This window comes from Branchiostoma belcheri, unplaced genomic scaffold, assembly GCF_001625305.1.
Source record: "Branchiostoma belcheri isolate BF01 breed outbred unplaced genomic scaffold, Haploidv18h27 scaffold379, whole genome shotgun sequence".
In the NCBI taxonomy this organism is placed as follows: Eukaryota; Metazoa; Chordata; class Leptocardii; order Amphioxiformes; family Branchiostomatidae; genus Branchiostoma; species Branchiostoma belcheri.
Genome location: NW_017803997.1, coordinates 71,659 through 85,674, shown reverse-complemented (window position 1 = coordinate 85,674; position 14,016 = coordinate 71,659). Strand labels below are relative to the sequence as shown.

At 41.9% G+C, this 14,016-nt stretch overlaps 2 protein-coding genes across 3 annotated transcripts; both read left to right on the top strand.

Annotated features, from left to right (window-relative positions):
* The first annotated feature begins 887 nt into the window (after positions 1-887).
* LOC109476453 (galactosylceramide sulfotransferase-like) lies at positions 888-5,729 on the top strand. The gene is made up of 6 exons (XM_019777385.1): positions 888-987; positions 1,730-1,959; positions 3,011-3,283; positions 3,547-3,569; positions 3,810-3,996; positions 5,511-5,729. Exons 1-6 carry the CDS (start codon positions 921-923, stop codon positions 5,727-5,729), a joined length of 999 nt encoding a protein of 332 aa, XP_019632944.1. The 5' UTR covers positions 888-920.
* A 2,681-nt stretch (positions 5,730-8,410) lies between these two features.
* On the top strand, positions 8,411-12,863 carry LOC109476454 (histidine N-acetyltransferase-like). 2 transcript variants are annotated; one of them, XM_019777386.1, is made up of 3 exons: positions 8,411-8,930; positions 9,436-9,666; positions 10,526-12,863. In XM_019777386.1, the coding sequence occupies exons 1-3, from the start codon at positions 8,754-8,756 to the stop codon at positions 11,096-11,098; spliced, it is 981 nt and encodes a 326-aa protein (XP_019632945.1). In that variant the 5' UTR covers positions 8,411-8,753; the 3' UTR covers positions 11,099-12,863. The 2 variants fall into 2 exon arrangements, with proteins under 2 accessions (XP_019632945.1, XP_019632946.1); XM_019777387.1 differs by having other exon boundaries at positions 8,877-8,930; positions 9,486-9,666.
* The last annotated feature ends 1,153 nt before the right edge of the window (positions 12,864-14,016 follow it).

Below are 14,016 nucleotides of genomic sequence, written 5' to 3'. Positions count from 1 at the left end.
CCCCCTCTCCCTCTCACCCCCTCTCTCTCTTTCTCTCTTACTTACCTATTTGTACACAGCAAGGGTTATTACCTTCTGATGAAATTGAATTTATCTATAGTATAAAATTTTATTATATCATTCTTGTTCTAGGATCGCCAATATGTTCCCCTCAATATTGAAAAAAGCGACAACATCCTGGGGCATCGCGCTTTCCATTATGTTACTCTTCATGGAGCTCGGCTTCATTGTGACAATCATTCTATCACCAATTCGTACACATCCGTCGCAACTTCATAAAATGAAGAACAGGTATAGCTCGGAGACCGATCTAAACGATTCTTTGCGTTTCTTTTTCAACATCCGATTGTTATTGTTATTATTTCGTAAACGAAGGCTGTGAGACATGCAAGAAAACAGTTACTTAAAGCAACCGGTAAGATTAAAAAATACTACTCAACTTTATTTATTACTCATCATTTTCAAATGTACAACAGCAGGGGGAGCAGAAGCGCATCCCCCTGAATTAGGTACAATTTGTCACATTCTTAATCATTCTTACGTAATATTCTATGCCTGGTGTATATTTACAACATTTCATCTTATTGCATGATTGTACAGTACACAGGCTTTTATGCACAGGAAACATAAAAGCAATGTAATGACTAGCGAACTTCTTTAGTATTGCAGCTCAGACCAAACAAGAACACAGAGAGGAAACAGAAGAGGCATTGCAAGCCTGCAGCCGGCCACGGCAGAAATACGTCTTCATCGCACCGCACAAAGTCGGGGCCTCAACTAGCTGTACGATTTTTCAAAGATACGCCATCAGCCGCAAGATACCGATGATGCTGCCAATCCAGGGTGTTGTCCTCTCTTGGGGCATCTCTCTTACCGAAGAAGAATACATCCACACCCCTGATGAACAGCATCACGCCCTGATGAACCACTTTACGTACAACAAAACCTGGCTACGGTCCAAGTTCCCAGCCGACACTGCCTACATATGTAAGGAGGTTTTTCTATTGTTCTGACAAGAAATACCAGAACAACCAGAAAGGTAACATTTGCAACCAAACGCAGATGGTTACCTTCGAATATGGTCTGCTCTGCTGATTCTTACTCAAACACATTCATATGTATGGTCAGAGTTTAAATCGCCCCTCTATGGCAACATTATGTAACCCGACACCAGTTACCGTGGTGAGAGACGTGAACAAATCGGGTACTGGGCCACGGCCAGAGGTCACTGTTTGAAAAAAAAAAGAAGAAACGTAGCAAAAACAACATGTTTTCCTTCGGTAAAAATAAAATTGCATGTTTTTGATAACGCCGATCGGGGCACAGAATTGTTGGCAAATATCAAGTTGAAACATTAGAAAAGTATTCAACAAGACATCACTGTCATTATTTCACTAATGGAGCAGGATATACCTTATTAACTTTGAACTAAGGATCTGCCATGGTTTGCTTCTTTGTAACTCTGCGAGAATGTGTTTTGATATGTAGTAACACTTCTGAAGTACAGGCTTTCAGTCTGCATCTGTGAGGGCTATATCTCTGGAAAACTATTCATCTTTAGACATATTTTTTTCCTCCACAACATTCCTAATTGAACGAAATGATACAGAGAATTCCTATTTGATAATTTTTATATTGTATTTACCATTATGTTGTCATTATGTTGTTACTAATGTCATGTTAGTTTATATACATTATATTTATGTGCAATTTTATATTTCAAACACAGCTATCGTTCGAGATCCAAGCGAGCAATTGAGGTCTGCTATGAACTATTACTACCTCCCAGAACTTCTGAAGATCAAGTCCGAAAACCCGCTCAAGACGTTCTTGGAGAATCCGTGGAGGTACAAGAATCGATCCGAGGTTAACTTTGCCCACTGTAACGTGACCTGGGACCCCAGTCGGAACTTCATGGCCTTTGACTTGGGCTACCCTACCGATGGAGTGGAAGATAAGGTACATTTACATCCGTTAAGTTTTCTTTTGGGTGGCTGAGTTGTCTCTATCTGTCCTAATTGCTTCGGTTGCATGATGAGTGGAAGGTTGACAGTGAGTACAAATTCATCAATTAGTACTGGTGACTTGTTTTGAATCTTAAACACGAGACTAGGTCGAGACTTCTGTAGGTCTTCTGGCCTTCCCCACCTCCTTGTCCAGTAGGGGTAAATAGTTCGTTGCGATTCATCCCGGTACATTTGGAAAGGTAACATTTGCAACCAACTGAATAATGTTTACCTTCGCATGTGGTCTGCTCTGTTGATTCTTACTCAAATACATTCATATATGGCCATATAGGGATATAAATCCCTCTACTATAAAATTGCAACATCACATAACCCGTCACCAGTTACCGTGGTGAGAGACGTCAACAAATCAGGTTATTGGCCAAGGTCAGAGGTCACTGTATGGAAAAGACGAAGAAGAAGAAAAAACGTAGCAAAAATACATTTTTTTTCTTCAGTAAACATAAAAATTGCATGTTTTTTCATTCATCCCGGCACGTTCCAACCGGATGTGGACTGCTTCCTTGATCCTCCTATAAGCCTTACATGATTCTTGGTCTATGATCTTAATGATGTCCAAGATGGGGCCGTTAGTAAGCCTATGACCCGCTTTGAGTTCATGTTGGCTGACCTACACAAGTCTTGACCTAGTTTCGTGTTCTCGCGAGACTAGCTCACTCCGTGATCAATATGTACAGTAGACATCGAACATTGGGAGTTACGTGTTTAGTAGAACTACATTTCAAAACAAGTCTCTGTGACACTACATAATCCAACCATATCCATTTCAACCTAACCTAAGGGCCACGCAGAAACACAGGCACACAAGCTTGTACGAGCACACATTGTACAAGTACAAGAACAAGTACATTGTACACACTTGTACGACCTAAAGAAAAATCTCCTTTTCTCATGGGCAACAAAGCCTCCGTATTCGGAGGTAACAACTGAATGCTTCAAACTCAAGGTTTGTTTCCTAATCTTCAACTCATTTTCTTATCAAGGAGCGAACTCGCAGATACGTCAATGAACTAGAAGCCGACTTCACCCTCGTTATGCTGCTGGACCACTTGGACGAGTCTTGCGTTCTCCTCAAACGTCTGATGTGTTGGGAACTGCAAGACGTACTTTACGTCACGAAGAACAACCGAAGTTACTCTTTCAAGGAATACGTCCCATCTGACAAAGAGATTGCGATGCTACGACGCTGGAAAGCCGTGGACTATCTACTGCACGACACGTTCAACAAGTCCTTGTGGAGGAAGATAGCAGCACAGGTAAGAGTACTTCGTGCGTTGCGTTGATACAAACAACGGATATTCATTTCCTGTAATACTAAAATGTTTTTGTATATTTGTTTCTAATTATTCTCTCTCTCTATTTATCTATCTCTCTGTCAGTCAGTATCAGAATGACTAACTGTGCAAAAATAAAACAGCAAGATGGCACATTCCTAATGTATTAATACAAACCTAAAGATAGCATTCATATAAACTTAGCTTGAGAACAAAAATGATGCTTTTATTCATCAAACACACAGGGTCCAGGCTTCTTTGAGGAAGTGCAGCATTTTAACCCTTGTCCTGCTGGCATTCCTGGCACAATATTTTTCAATATTTTCATGTCTTGATTAGATTAAAAAAAACAAGATTTTTTGCCCTGCAGTGGCATAGTTACTTCCGCATTCGTTGCGTTTCTCTGCGGTGTAATCCGTTGCACGAGAAATACCCCCAAATTGTACCTATGCAGGGTGCTATATAGATGGTGCTGTATGTGCCGCGCAACATATGTTGCGCACAGCAGGACAAGGGTTAAGGATGTTAACGAGCGCGTCAACACGTACTGTGCTGAATGGAAGGACGGGGAAACCAACCTCACACTCACAGTGGAAACGTCGAAGTGGAATTCATTCAACCTTACAGTGGAAGCGTCCAGGTGGAATTCACAGTTTGAAGTGGACGCCGAGTTTTGCCGAGTACTAAACGCTAAAGTAAGTATTCAGGTTCTTTATACACACTTAAGAACAGAAAAACACACACAAGAAACACAAGAGTCGACGTTTTGATGACCATCTGGGCAATTGTGACTGGTTCACTGTACACTGAAGCTTGGTGTTACTGGTTCACTGTGCACTGAAGCTAGGTGCTATTGGTTCACTGTGCCCTGAAGCTAGGTGTTACTGGTTCACTGTACACTGAAGCTACTGTGGGTGTTACTGGTTAACTGTGCACTAAGGATAAGTGTCACTGGTCCACTATGCACTGAAGCTAGGTGTTACTGGTTCACTGTGCACTGAAGCTAGATGTTACTGGTTCACTGTGCACTGAAGTTGGATGTTACTGGTTCACTGTGCACTAAAGCAACTATAGGACTGGTGTTACTGGTTTACTGTGCACTGAAGCTATGTGTTACTGGTTCACTTTGCACTGAAGCTATATGTTACCGGTTCAATGTGCACTGAAGCTAGGTGTTACTGGTTCACTTTGCACTGAAGCTATATGTTACCGTTCACTGTGTACTGAAGCTATGTGTTACTGGTTCAATGTGCACTGAGGCTAGGTGTTACTGGTTCACTGTGCACTGAAGCTAGGTGTCACTTTGCACTGAAGCTATATGTTACCGGTTCACCGTGCACTGAAGCTATGTGTTACTGGTTTACTTTGCACTGAAGCAGGTGTTACTGGTTCAATGTGCACTGAAGCTATGTGTTACTGGTTCAAGGTGCACTGAAGCTAGGTGGTACTGGTTCACTGTGCACTGAAGCTTGTTGTTACTGGTCACTGTGCACTAAAGCTAGGTGTTACTAATTCAGAAGCCGAGGCCAAAAGATAGCAACTTACGGAGCGACTACCCTGCCCTGTACCAAAATGCCACAGACTTTTCCATACCATGTTAGGTTTGAACAGTCACCTACGATCTTTTGTGACGTGAACATGAATGCTCGGAGACGAGTTGTTGTGCTCGGATGTCGGGTTTACGGAAAAAACTGGGTGCCTGCCAGCCCAGGCTACCTACCTGACCTGTCCACCTGGCCTGGCTAGCACATCACGCTACTCAGATCCTCCCATTCATATCTGTACGAAAGATAAGACATCCAAGCAGTGAAGTAGTAATGTCCTAATTTCCATGCAGAATCGATGGGGCAAGGGGCAAATGGAAACAGGTGGCCAACATTAAGTCCCCTTGCCCCACCGAATATGCTTGGAGATTAGTAATGTCCTCTTTCATGCTTTGAGAGGCGGCTGTAAAAAAGTAGAACTTGGCCAAATAGAGAGATAACATGTCGAGGGAGTTGGTCCGCTAGACAGTGCAGTTTGCCGCACCCCAGAACTGTACTGCTAGCGGACCAACGCCCTTGGCATGTTATCTCTCTATTTGGCAACTTTCCACCCCACTCCCCAGACCACAAGTTAAATGCAATACTACACAATTTGCGAGTAATTCGCATCAGAAGTGAGCTGTTTAAAAAGGTCTGAAATCTTTGATTTTTTTTTTCTTTTATAGGTTATACAGCTTTTGGAGCCGTTGCAAAATACAACAAAGGACGGCAAATTTAAACTCGTGACCGAGAGAATAAACATGAGAGAACTGATCGATGGACAGCCAACTTTCAAACATCAGCGCGAGCGAAGAATATATCTGAATAGAGTCAAAGTTGCAAAAGAACTTGAAGCGAAAAAGAACGAAACAAAACCAAACGAACAAAGAAAGGACGAGGAATGAGCAATATAGACAAAACCTTCAAATGATGTTATGTTTTGGGTGGTCTTTGCGTGTGTGTTGGGGAGGGGGTACTTGTAAGATAATACGTCTGGGGGTTGGTGTGCGTGTGAGTCTCTGTGTGGGCGCGGAACAGGGGTTCGTGTAAATCTATGTGTGTATGCATAACTCAAGCAGTTGTGGAGGAATAGGTATGACATTTTGTATGAAGTTAGGTGTCTACAACACACAACATGAGGGACAGATTCGCTAGTCGACCTCCTAGCAACGTGCTATGGTACTGCAGTAGACACGCTTCAAATATCGATTTCTGTTAATGCTATGGTTTTGAAAAAGTTCTTTACATCGTAAAGAAGTGGTATTTAGGACACCTAGCAGATTAAAAAAAACTTTGAGACTACGAAAGGAGGGGTTGTCATGGAATATCTTTATTTCTTTCCTATGAATTCTCTCTTAGCATAATGGGATGTGAGTTGTGCTAATCAGGAGCTAATTTTCACAGTTACATTTTTAACCAACCACAGCTACGTCCAATGATATGAATTTTCAACATGTGACGTATGGTAGCATAAAAAGAGGAACATGCGCTGAAATATATGAATTATACACATGGAATCCTAACTTGTATATTTAATGAAAAAAATACCATGCTAGTTTTGGAAGCTATGTAAATGAGAGAATTATTAGGGTCCCGAAATAAGCGTAGTATTTTGTGTAACTTGTTTAATCAAAAATTCCCAGTTATGCTAATTTACAACATCATTGAATAAATCAATTGCAAAAGTATAACACGGTTACGTCGATGAAGGTTAGACATCCAGGTAATACGATATGCCAAAAAACAGTTACTCAAGCAACTCATATCCAGTTGCTTGAGTAACTGTTTTTTGGCATATAACACGGTTATAATCCCTCTAATTTTGTCACTTCCGTGAATTTCAATATCATATGGATGTTTCATTGAGTCCATTTTCATTGAATTTATTCGTGTTTGTTAAAATTGTATTTAAACGAAAAGTTAAAAATTGCCGATGGATTGAATATCTATGCTTCATTTTTAATTTTCTTCGTCGCTGTTTCCATTGACAAAAGAAGTCCTCGCCGGACATATATATTTAGACAACCTTTAATTCAAAAATTTTGTTCTACATGTACATCTCAGCGTTTTACGGGAATATCTAAATAATTTGGCCCAAAAGCGGTCTGAATTTTTTTTAATTTTATTTTGCATACCGAGAAGGTTATATTGAAGCAAACAAAGAGATTTTATTAATGTATATGGAGGTTGAAAATTAATATAGGCCAATTGCCGTGTAATACATAACGGGTCAAAAACGGCCCCTAAGGGGACACACCCCAGTTTATTTGGCGTCTCGATTGGAAGCTGCACACCCTCAAATCTAGCGACCGTGTCTGGCGTGGAATAATTCGGAATGAGAATAACTGTATATGGGACGAAAGGATATCTCTTCAGCTACAAGACCAGCTGAGTTTGGTTTCTTCAACCTTTTTAAGTTTGGTAAAATCAACGGAAAAATCATTTTTTTCACTCCAAAATTAATGCCCAAAATTGCGAATTTTCGCGTAGGATAATCCCATAGAAAAAAATTTTCCGGCAGAAATGACTGATGCTGGCAGAAAGACCCAAGCCTTGACTACACCCGAGTAAATTATAAAGAAAATTCTAGTACTGTAATTTTCTAAACAGTCCACGGCGCGAGGGGTTACAAATGCACCCCTACGAAGGCGCAGAGCGAAATCTAGGTCAAACGGGCGGATTACACTTGGCGCGCAAGGATACCCGGAAGTAAGGTTCGGAGCCAAAAGAAATTTTCACCCCAAAAACACCATTTCTTACACTCTTCAGCCATGTTAATGTTTAATGACACTTCGTGGCAGTTTATGAGAAATGTCACCTCAAACTTGGACCCTCAAAACCCTTCCGTCACTTTTTTTACAACGGACTATCACGGACCCCGGTCGCGCAAGAACTGGGGTGTGCACCGCTAAGACGCAAACAAACAAAAAATCAGGACATGATCAAATATGCATAAACATGATCTAACGTCTTTTGTTAACGTCTCGGAGCCATTCACCTTTACCACTGAGCATGCGCATTCGTAACTGCTAACCTCAGAATTGCTTCTGCTTTCTCAGGGAAATTTTTTGTCTAGATTTCTTTCTCAGGGCAATTTTTTGTCTAGATTTCTTTCTCAGGGCAATTTTTTTTCTAGATTTCTTTCTCAGGGCAATTTTTTTCTAGATTTCGAGACGGATGTGTGCATATGTTTCGATTTCAAACTTAAACATACTTATAAATAATCATAATAGGGCGGGACTTTTTAGAGTAAAAGAAGCCATACTAATCTTTTCTCAACAGAGACGGGGGGTGATACCGACTTCTCACGAACTTTGACCTAGAGCTGACGTCACACGTAGGGAAAAATACGTGTCTAAGGGGCTTTGGTCATAAAGTTCGGTTAAAAATTCCTGCAAGTTTATTTCTTTGAATTGGATACCAGTTTAATTCTTATCATGTAATGAACGGAGTTGAATTCATGCAATGAAAATATAACAATGTTAATATAATAGGAACATCTAAATCGGTTCTTTGCTGATGTTTAAAACAATTCTGACATCGGTAAACTTTGCGCTCCAGTGCAGACGAAAGGTGTTCTACAACTCAAACAGCAACATTTAACCCCTGACCTGAAACCCACGTGACATCACTCAGCCTTTGTTCTGCGTTAGGTCAAGGACGCCAAGGTTGTATGAAAGTTCACTGATCACGAGACTGCAACATATAGTGACAGGCTCTACGGCATTTTATTTCGTCAAAAGGGAGCTGTCCAGAGCTTGTGCCACTCTCCACTGTTAGGGTTTGGACTGAGAGTAGATCACGTAGATCAGAGAGTTTTTTAACAGGTTAATCACCAGCAGGGCAGGGCTGTCTCACCGGGACAAACAAATTAAAACTACAAGTAGTAGTGCAACCGGTGCGGTATGCCCCCCTCCCCCTTTTAGAAAATGGCAAAACAGGATCAGAATCTGACCTTTCGTCTAGCTTCGCACGAAGATTACGACGCTGTAATACGCATGTCCTACGACATCTACGGCGACACAGACTACCTGCCTGCGTTCTTCCACTCCTTCATTGATGATCCCAACACCTGGGTTTTCCTTGCGACGGTGGGGAAACAAGTGGTGAGTGTTTTTATTATTAAAAACTGCCATCAATTTAGTATTATTCTGCCTTTGCATTTATACCTCCATTCCCCTGAAAGTTCAGATCTTTATGGTTACAACGAATGTACACGCTTCAGAACGTCACGAAGTACAGGAAAAGGACTAAGACGTTTTAATTACCTTGAGGAATATTTGTCGAGGTAACCCCCCTCCCTGTGTATGTGTACGTGTGTGTGTGCATGTTTATTACAGTACAATATTATTATATCAAAGTGTATTAACAAATAGCCGGGCGACGTCGATCAATGAGAAGCCTCCATTTCCCATCCGTTATTTGGACGTAACATCATAAGTCGTGAATAATGAAAGAAGTGGTCGGTTTATTAGAATATAGCCGACCATTTATGGACCTTACCATTATACAGTGGCCGTGGTTTATTCGGCGGTTATCGCACCTGGCCATTGATTATCTCATCATATATACTTTGGGGCGGGGCATTTACCATTTCTGATGTTTCCTTAGATAGCACTGGTGATTGCAACAATCACGGAAGGAGGCCTGGCCTATTTCAGCACGTCAGGAAGAGTTGCCCCGGCCTGGAGAAGCAGGGACATCATCCGGAAGGTAGTCCAGTACCAAGACGAGTGGATCCGACAGAACCGCCCGACAGCCAGGTATAAACGGGTCACGACAACCCACCCCATCGCGTTAAAGCACGCGGCAAAATACGGCATGCGGGAGGTTTTCAGCATGGTAGGTCTACATCATATTGTCTTAACAGTTAAAAAAATTTCAACATATGGTGGATGGCCTTTTTTTAGGTAAATGGACTGGAAAGTGGCGGTAACTGGTTTCAAAGGTTGACTGGTCGGTACTAAAATGTTCTATTTATACGGTTTGTATGGGGTTCTATTAGCATGAAACTGTTGGGAGTGGAAATTTGTCTGGATACTTGCTCAACTGAACAGCAATGAGTGCATAATATTTTATTTGGGCTGCATGACCCATGACTGGACACTCTGGAGAACATATTCAACCTGTCAAGTATAGGCCAAACCAAATCCATTATATGAAAAAGGCACGGCATATATAATATACACATATAGACTTACAGAGGTACTTACAGAGGTACAAGTAAGTCAGTTTGGAAAATATAGCATGGGACAAATATTGTGAGTGATATGTAATGGCCTACAGGGTGACTTTTTGTGACGTTACATTGTAATTCCATAAAACCAGAATACAACATCCTTACGATTTTGATTATATTTACCCCTTGCAGACGGAAAACATATTGTTTTTGCTCAGTTTCTTTCTCTTGTTCAAAAAAAAAATTAATTGAATGACCTGGACCAGACGCCTGTCACTATGGTAACTGGTGATGTAACAGACACCTTGTGGTGTGGGATTACATCATGTAGCAGGACGGAGTTGGAGGGACTACAACTGTTCATCATATACCATATATGGATAGCAAGGAGGTTGCACAATTACCTCCTTTGCTCGAGTAACAATAATCAGAGCAAAGGTCAAGTAAGCTAAACATTCAACATAAGGTAAACATTATGTAATTGCTTTGCAAATGTTACCTTTTAGTTTAATGTTTTTTTAGCCGTACGTGGAGTACAAGGGCGGACCGAACCTGTGGTGGCGTCATGACCCTGCACAGCTGGCTCAACTGGACATAACCTGCTTACCGGACGTCGTGCCTCTACAGGGCACAGACGACGACTTCTGTGCAGCTGTACAGAAGTGGCTTCCCGCTGAGGCTTGTGGTGGCTACGACGGCAAACCCGTCATATTAGTTGACTGGGACCCCTACACCCTATGTCACGCTAACTTACATCTTCTCCAGGCAGAAAACAAAATCTACATGTTGAAACACAAAGGGGAAGCAAGTTTGAGTTTCTCTAACACTTATCCCACAGCAGCAGTGAGAATGATGTCCATTCAAATCTATGCTATGAATTTCTCTACCCTACTCAAGCACCTGCTGAAACACTTACAAGATGTAAGTCGAAGCTACAAAAACGACGACTTTCATCTGAGTGCTTTTGTTGGTCTTGCAGAACTTGAGGGTTCAGTCCACGTGTTCTGTAAAGACACGTTGCAGATGGAAAACCAATTGGATACAGAGGGTCGAGTTATCATGTGGGAAAGTGACATGTTAGCTAGCCATTTGTAAGATGAGAAGACATTAGCACCCCCCGTCAAAGTTGAATGATATAAAGACTTGAATTGACTAAATGTATCCTTTCGTTAACACACAGGTCAGCTTCGCAGATATTTGTTACCATTAATTCATTTTCAATCATTGTAATTTTTTAGTAGTGAAACCTTGTGTCAGGCATTTGCTGTTTCCTATGATTTCAGAGCTGAGTGGCTGCAGTACATTTTATCACCGCATAAGGCAGTGCCGTTAAAATTCTTAACGTATCCAGAACTATTCTCCAAGCAGATTCATTCCGAGGGTTACTAGGGAACGATTAAATTGGCCACCCGAGTTACAATTTGCCCCATTAGATGGCGTCTTGGATACTGCCAGGCCACTTTCATACTGCGTTGCCAATTTAACACTCTAATTTGTAGCCACCAAAAGATCTGCTGCACAAAGCCTTTTTGTTTGTCATAACAGGCTGTCCTGATAACCGTACTTTGTTAGATTTGCGTCATAGCTGAATTTACTCATAACAACAGGAACAAAGAGATCTCCTCTGCTAGGATTTCATAACGATTGGAGCTTAGCAGATAATTCTCCTTGATGTTGTTTGAAATTTGAAATTGCTTTAGTCACAGTGTGTTTCACAGCATAAACCTTTTTCAACTCTTATGTTTTGAACTTTCTCGATTTGTACGTTCTTTAGTGCATCTGTTTTTTTTTTCTTTTTTATGTGTACTTTGTGTACTTTCTATCCACATACAAGAAGCCCCGATCCTTGACTATCGGGCCATTATCATATAGCCAGTCGACCAATCAGAAGTCCTCATTTCATATTGGTTATGACGTCATACATCACGTTTGGTGAAGACTGACCTCACGAGAGCAAGTCGGCAGGACGTACTGTACCTCCACGAAACCCCTATTTTTCACTTTGTCGCTGGATTTTTTGTCAATTTTTCCTGTTGCAGATGATACATTCCTCAAGCTAGCCGACATGAATCCCCTCTACTATATACTACAGTCGAGATGTACCTTATATACGCGAGTACGACCTTTATGCGACGTTCTGCCAAAGTGCTGTACACAATACATTACCGGTTTCGCGCAAGTGCAGTACGTTCTGCTGACTTATCGGTAAGGCATTTTTCATAGAAATGCAACTTAACATTATGACACACTATTTCAAGTTGAATTCGATACAAAGTACAGTAATAGCACGTGATCGATGTTGGCCGGTAGCGTACTGAACAATAAACCAGTAATTGCTGCTTACCCATGTGGGCCCTGTCATGTTACAAGGGCACATTTGTATGTTGGCAGGACCCCAACATTCCAATCAGGGTTGTTCCTTATTTATGCCTTACAAATACATAGCTTTGTGGACAGACACACTGTCACTCCGACTTACTGCTGCGGGACTGAGTGACTTAGTGAGTGAGTGAGTGAGTGAGTGAGTGAGTGAGTGAGTGAGTGAGTGAGTGAGTGAGTGAGTGAGTGAGTGAGTGAGTGAGAGTGAGTGAGTGAGTGAGTGAGCGAGCGAGTGACTGAGTGACTGACTGACTGACTGACTGACTGGCTGAATGACTGACTGAAAGTGAAATACAGAGTTAATGACCTATTAGATTTATCCTGGAAGTTTCCCTATAAAGTAAGAGACGCTGCTCTAAAATGTCAGTCCCAATAACAGTAGGACAGAACCCCCTCCTACTGACCTTTTGAAACCTGTACTAGTGACCACCACAGAATAAGGTCCGTCTGGCTATCGTGGCCACTTTTCGGTGATCCCTTATTAGGCCACACCAAGTAAATTTTATGGATGACGTCCTTTGGAGACCCTAAATCTAATGCGAGAGGGCGAAAAAAAAAACAAGAAGGTCCCTAAAAAACAAGATGCCTAGATTAGAAATATACTAAAAGACGACAAAAGTTAGGACACAAATTGAATGAGGTGACACAGTTTAACAAGCAAGAAGTCTTTTATTCATCATCAAAACAGCAATAAATCAGGTGGAACAGCAGTTGTCGTCTTGTGCTATGGGGAGATAGATGGAGCGGTCAGCAAGTTTCTTCAAATGTTGCAGCATGTACCACACTGAATTCCTAATGGAAGTCTTGCTGGATGCTTCATAAGCTTTGGTCCGTACAAACCTATTTGCGGCACTGTCGTGACGCTTTGGTCATAGTTACAGGAAGCGGAATTTGTTTTTTGCCTGTGGCTATTGACAGGATCGTCCTGTCAATAGCAGAAAATTTTGCACTGCTGACAGGACGATCCTGTCAATAGCAGAAAATATTGCACTGCTGACAGGACGATCCTGTCAATAGCAGAAAATATTGCACTGCTGACAGGATCGTCCTGTCAATAGCAGAAAATATTGCACTGCTGACAGGATCGTCCTGTCAGTAGCAGAAATATTGCACTGCTGACAGGATTTTCCTGTCAGCAGTGCAAATTTTTCTACTATTGACAGGATCGATAAAATTTTGGTATTTTTATTTCATACTGGAAATTTTGGGGTGGGCGCTGGTTCGTGTAGGTCTTATGTAGGTGTTATTACTAGTATGATTATGCTATTAGGCCATTTTCACGATCCTGCGCTGCGGCCCCTGCAGATCGTCGTGCGTACATTGACTCCCCCGCTCGGTAGCGCCCTTTATTTCGGCCAATTTCTACTATTTTTCCAGCGATCCGCGGTGCCTGATAGAGGCTAGTCGGGGCGACAGTAAGCCATTACGGCCGGCGCCGCGGGAATGACACAGCGGCCCACCGGCGGGTACGAAACAGCGCGTCGGGGTGAAAGGATGGCGGACAAGGTCTACTCGAAACCTTACCCTGCAATCAAGAACAGCCACCGTATAAACAATATGGCCTAGCCTGGATGCCATCCAGGCTAACTACAGCAGTGCTATAGACGAATTCCAGCAAATTGACTTCCTTCAGT

What these genes read in the sequence shown, in the direction of transcription:
- LOC109476453 (XM_019777385.1), top strand. Translation starts at nt 921, where the DNA reads ATGAACCACTTTACGTACAACAAAACCTGGCTACGGTCCAAGTTCCCA. An exon ending in CCAGGCTTCTTTGAGGAAGT is followed by an intron (nt 3,570 to 3,809) that starts GCAGCATTTTAA and finishes TGCGCACAGCAG; the next exon opens with GACAAGGGTTAAGGATGTTA. An exon ending in GCCGAGTACTAAACGCTAAA is followed by an intron (nt 3,997 to 5,510) that starts GTAAGTATTCAG and finishes TTTCTTTTATAG; the next exon opens with GTTATACAGCTTTTGGAGCC.
- LOC109476454 (XM_019777386.1), top strand. Translation starts at nt 8,754, where the DNA reads ATGGCAAAACAGGATCAGAATCTGACCTTTCGTCTAGCTTCGCACGAA. An exon ending in CGACGGTGGGGAAACAAGTG is followed by an intron (nt 8,931 to 9,435) that starts GTGAGTGTTTTT and finishes ATGTTTCCTTAG; the next exon opens with ATAGCACTGGTGATTGCAAC. An exon ending in TGCGGGAGGTTTTCAGCATG is followed by an intron (nt 9,667 to 10,525) that starts GTAGGTCTACAT and finishes ATGTTTTTTTAG; the next exon opens with CCGTACGTGGAGTACAAGGG.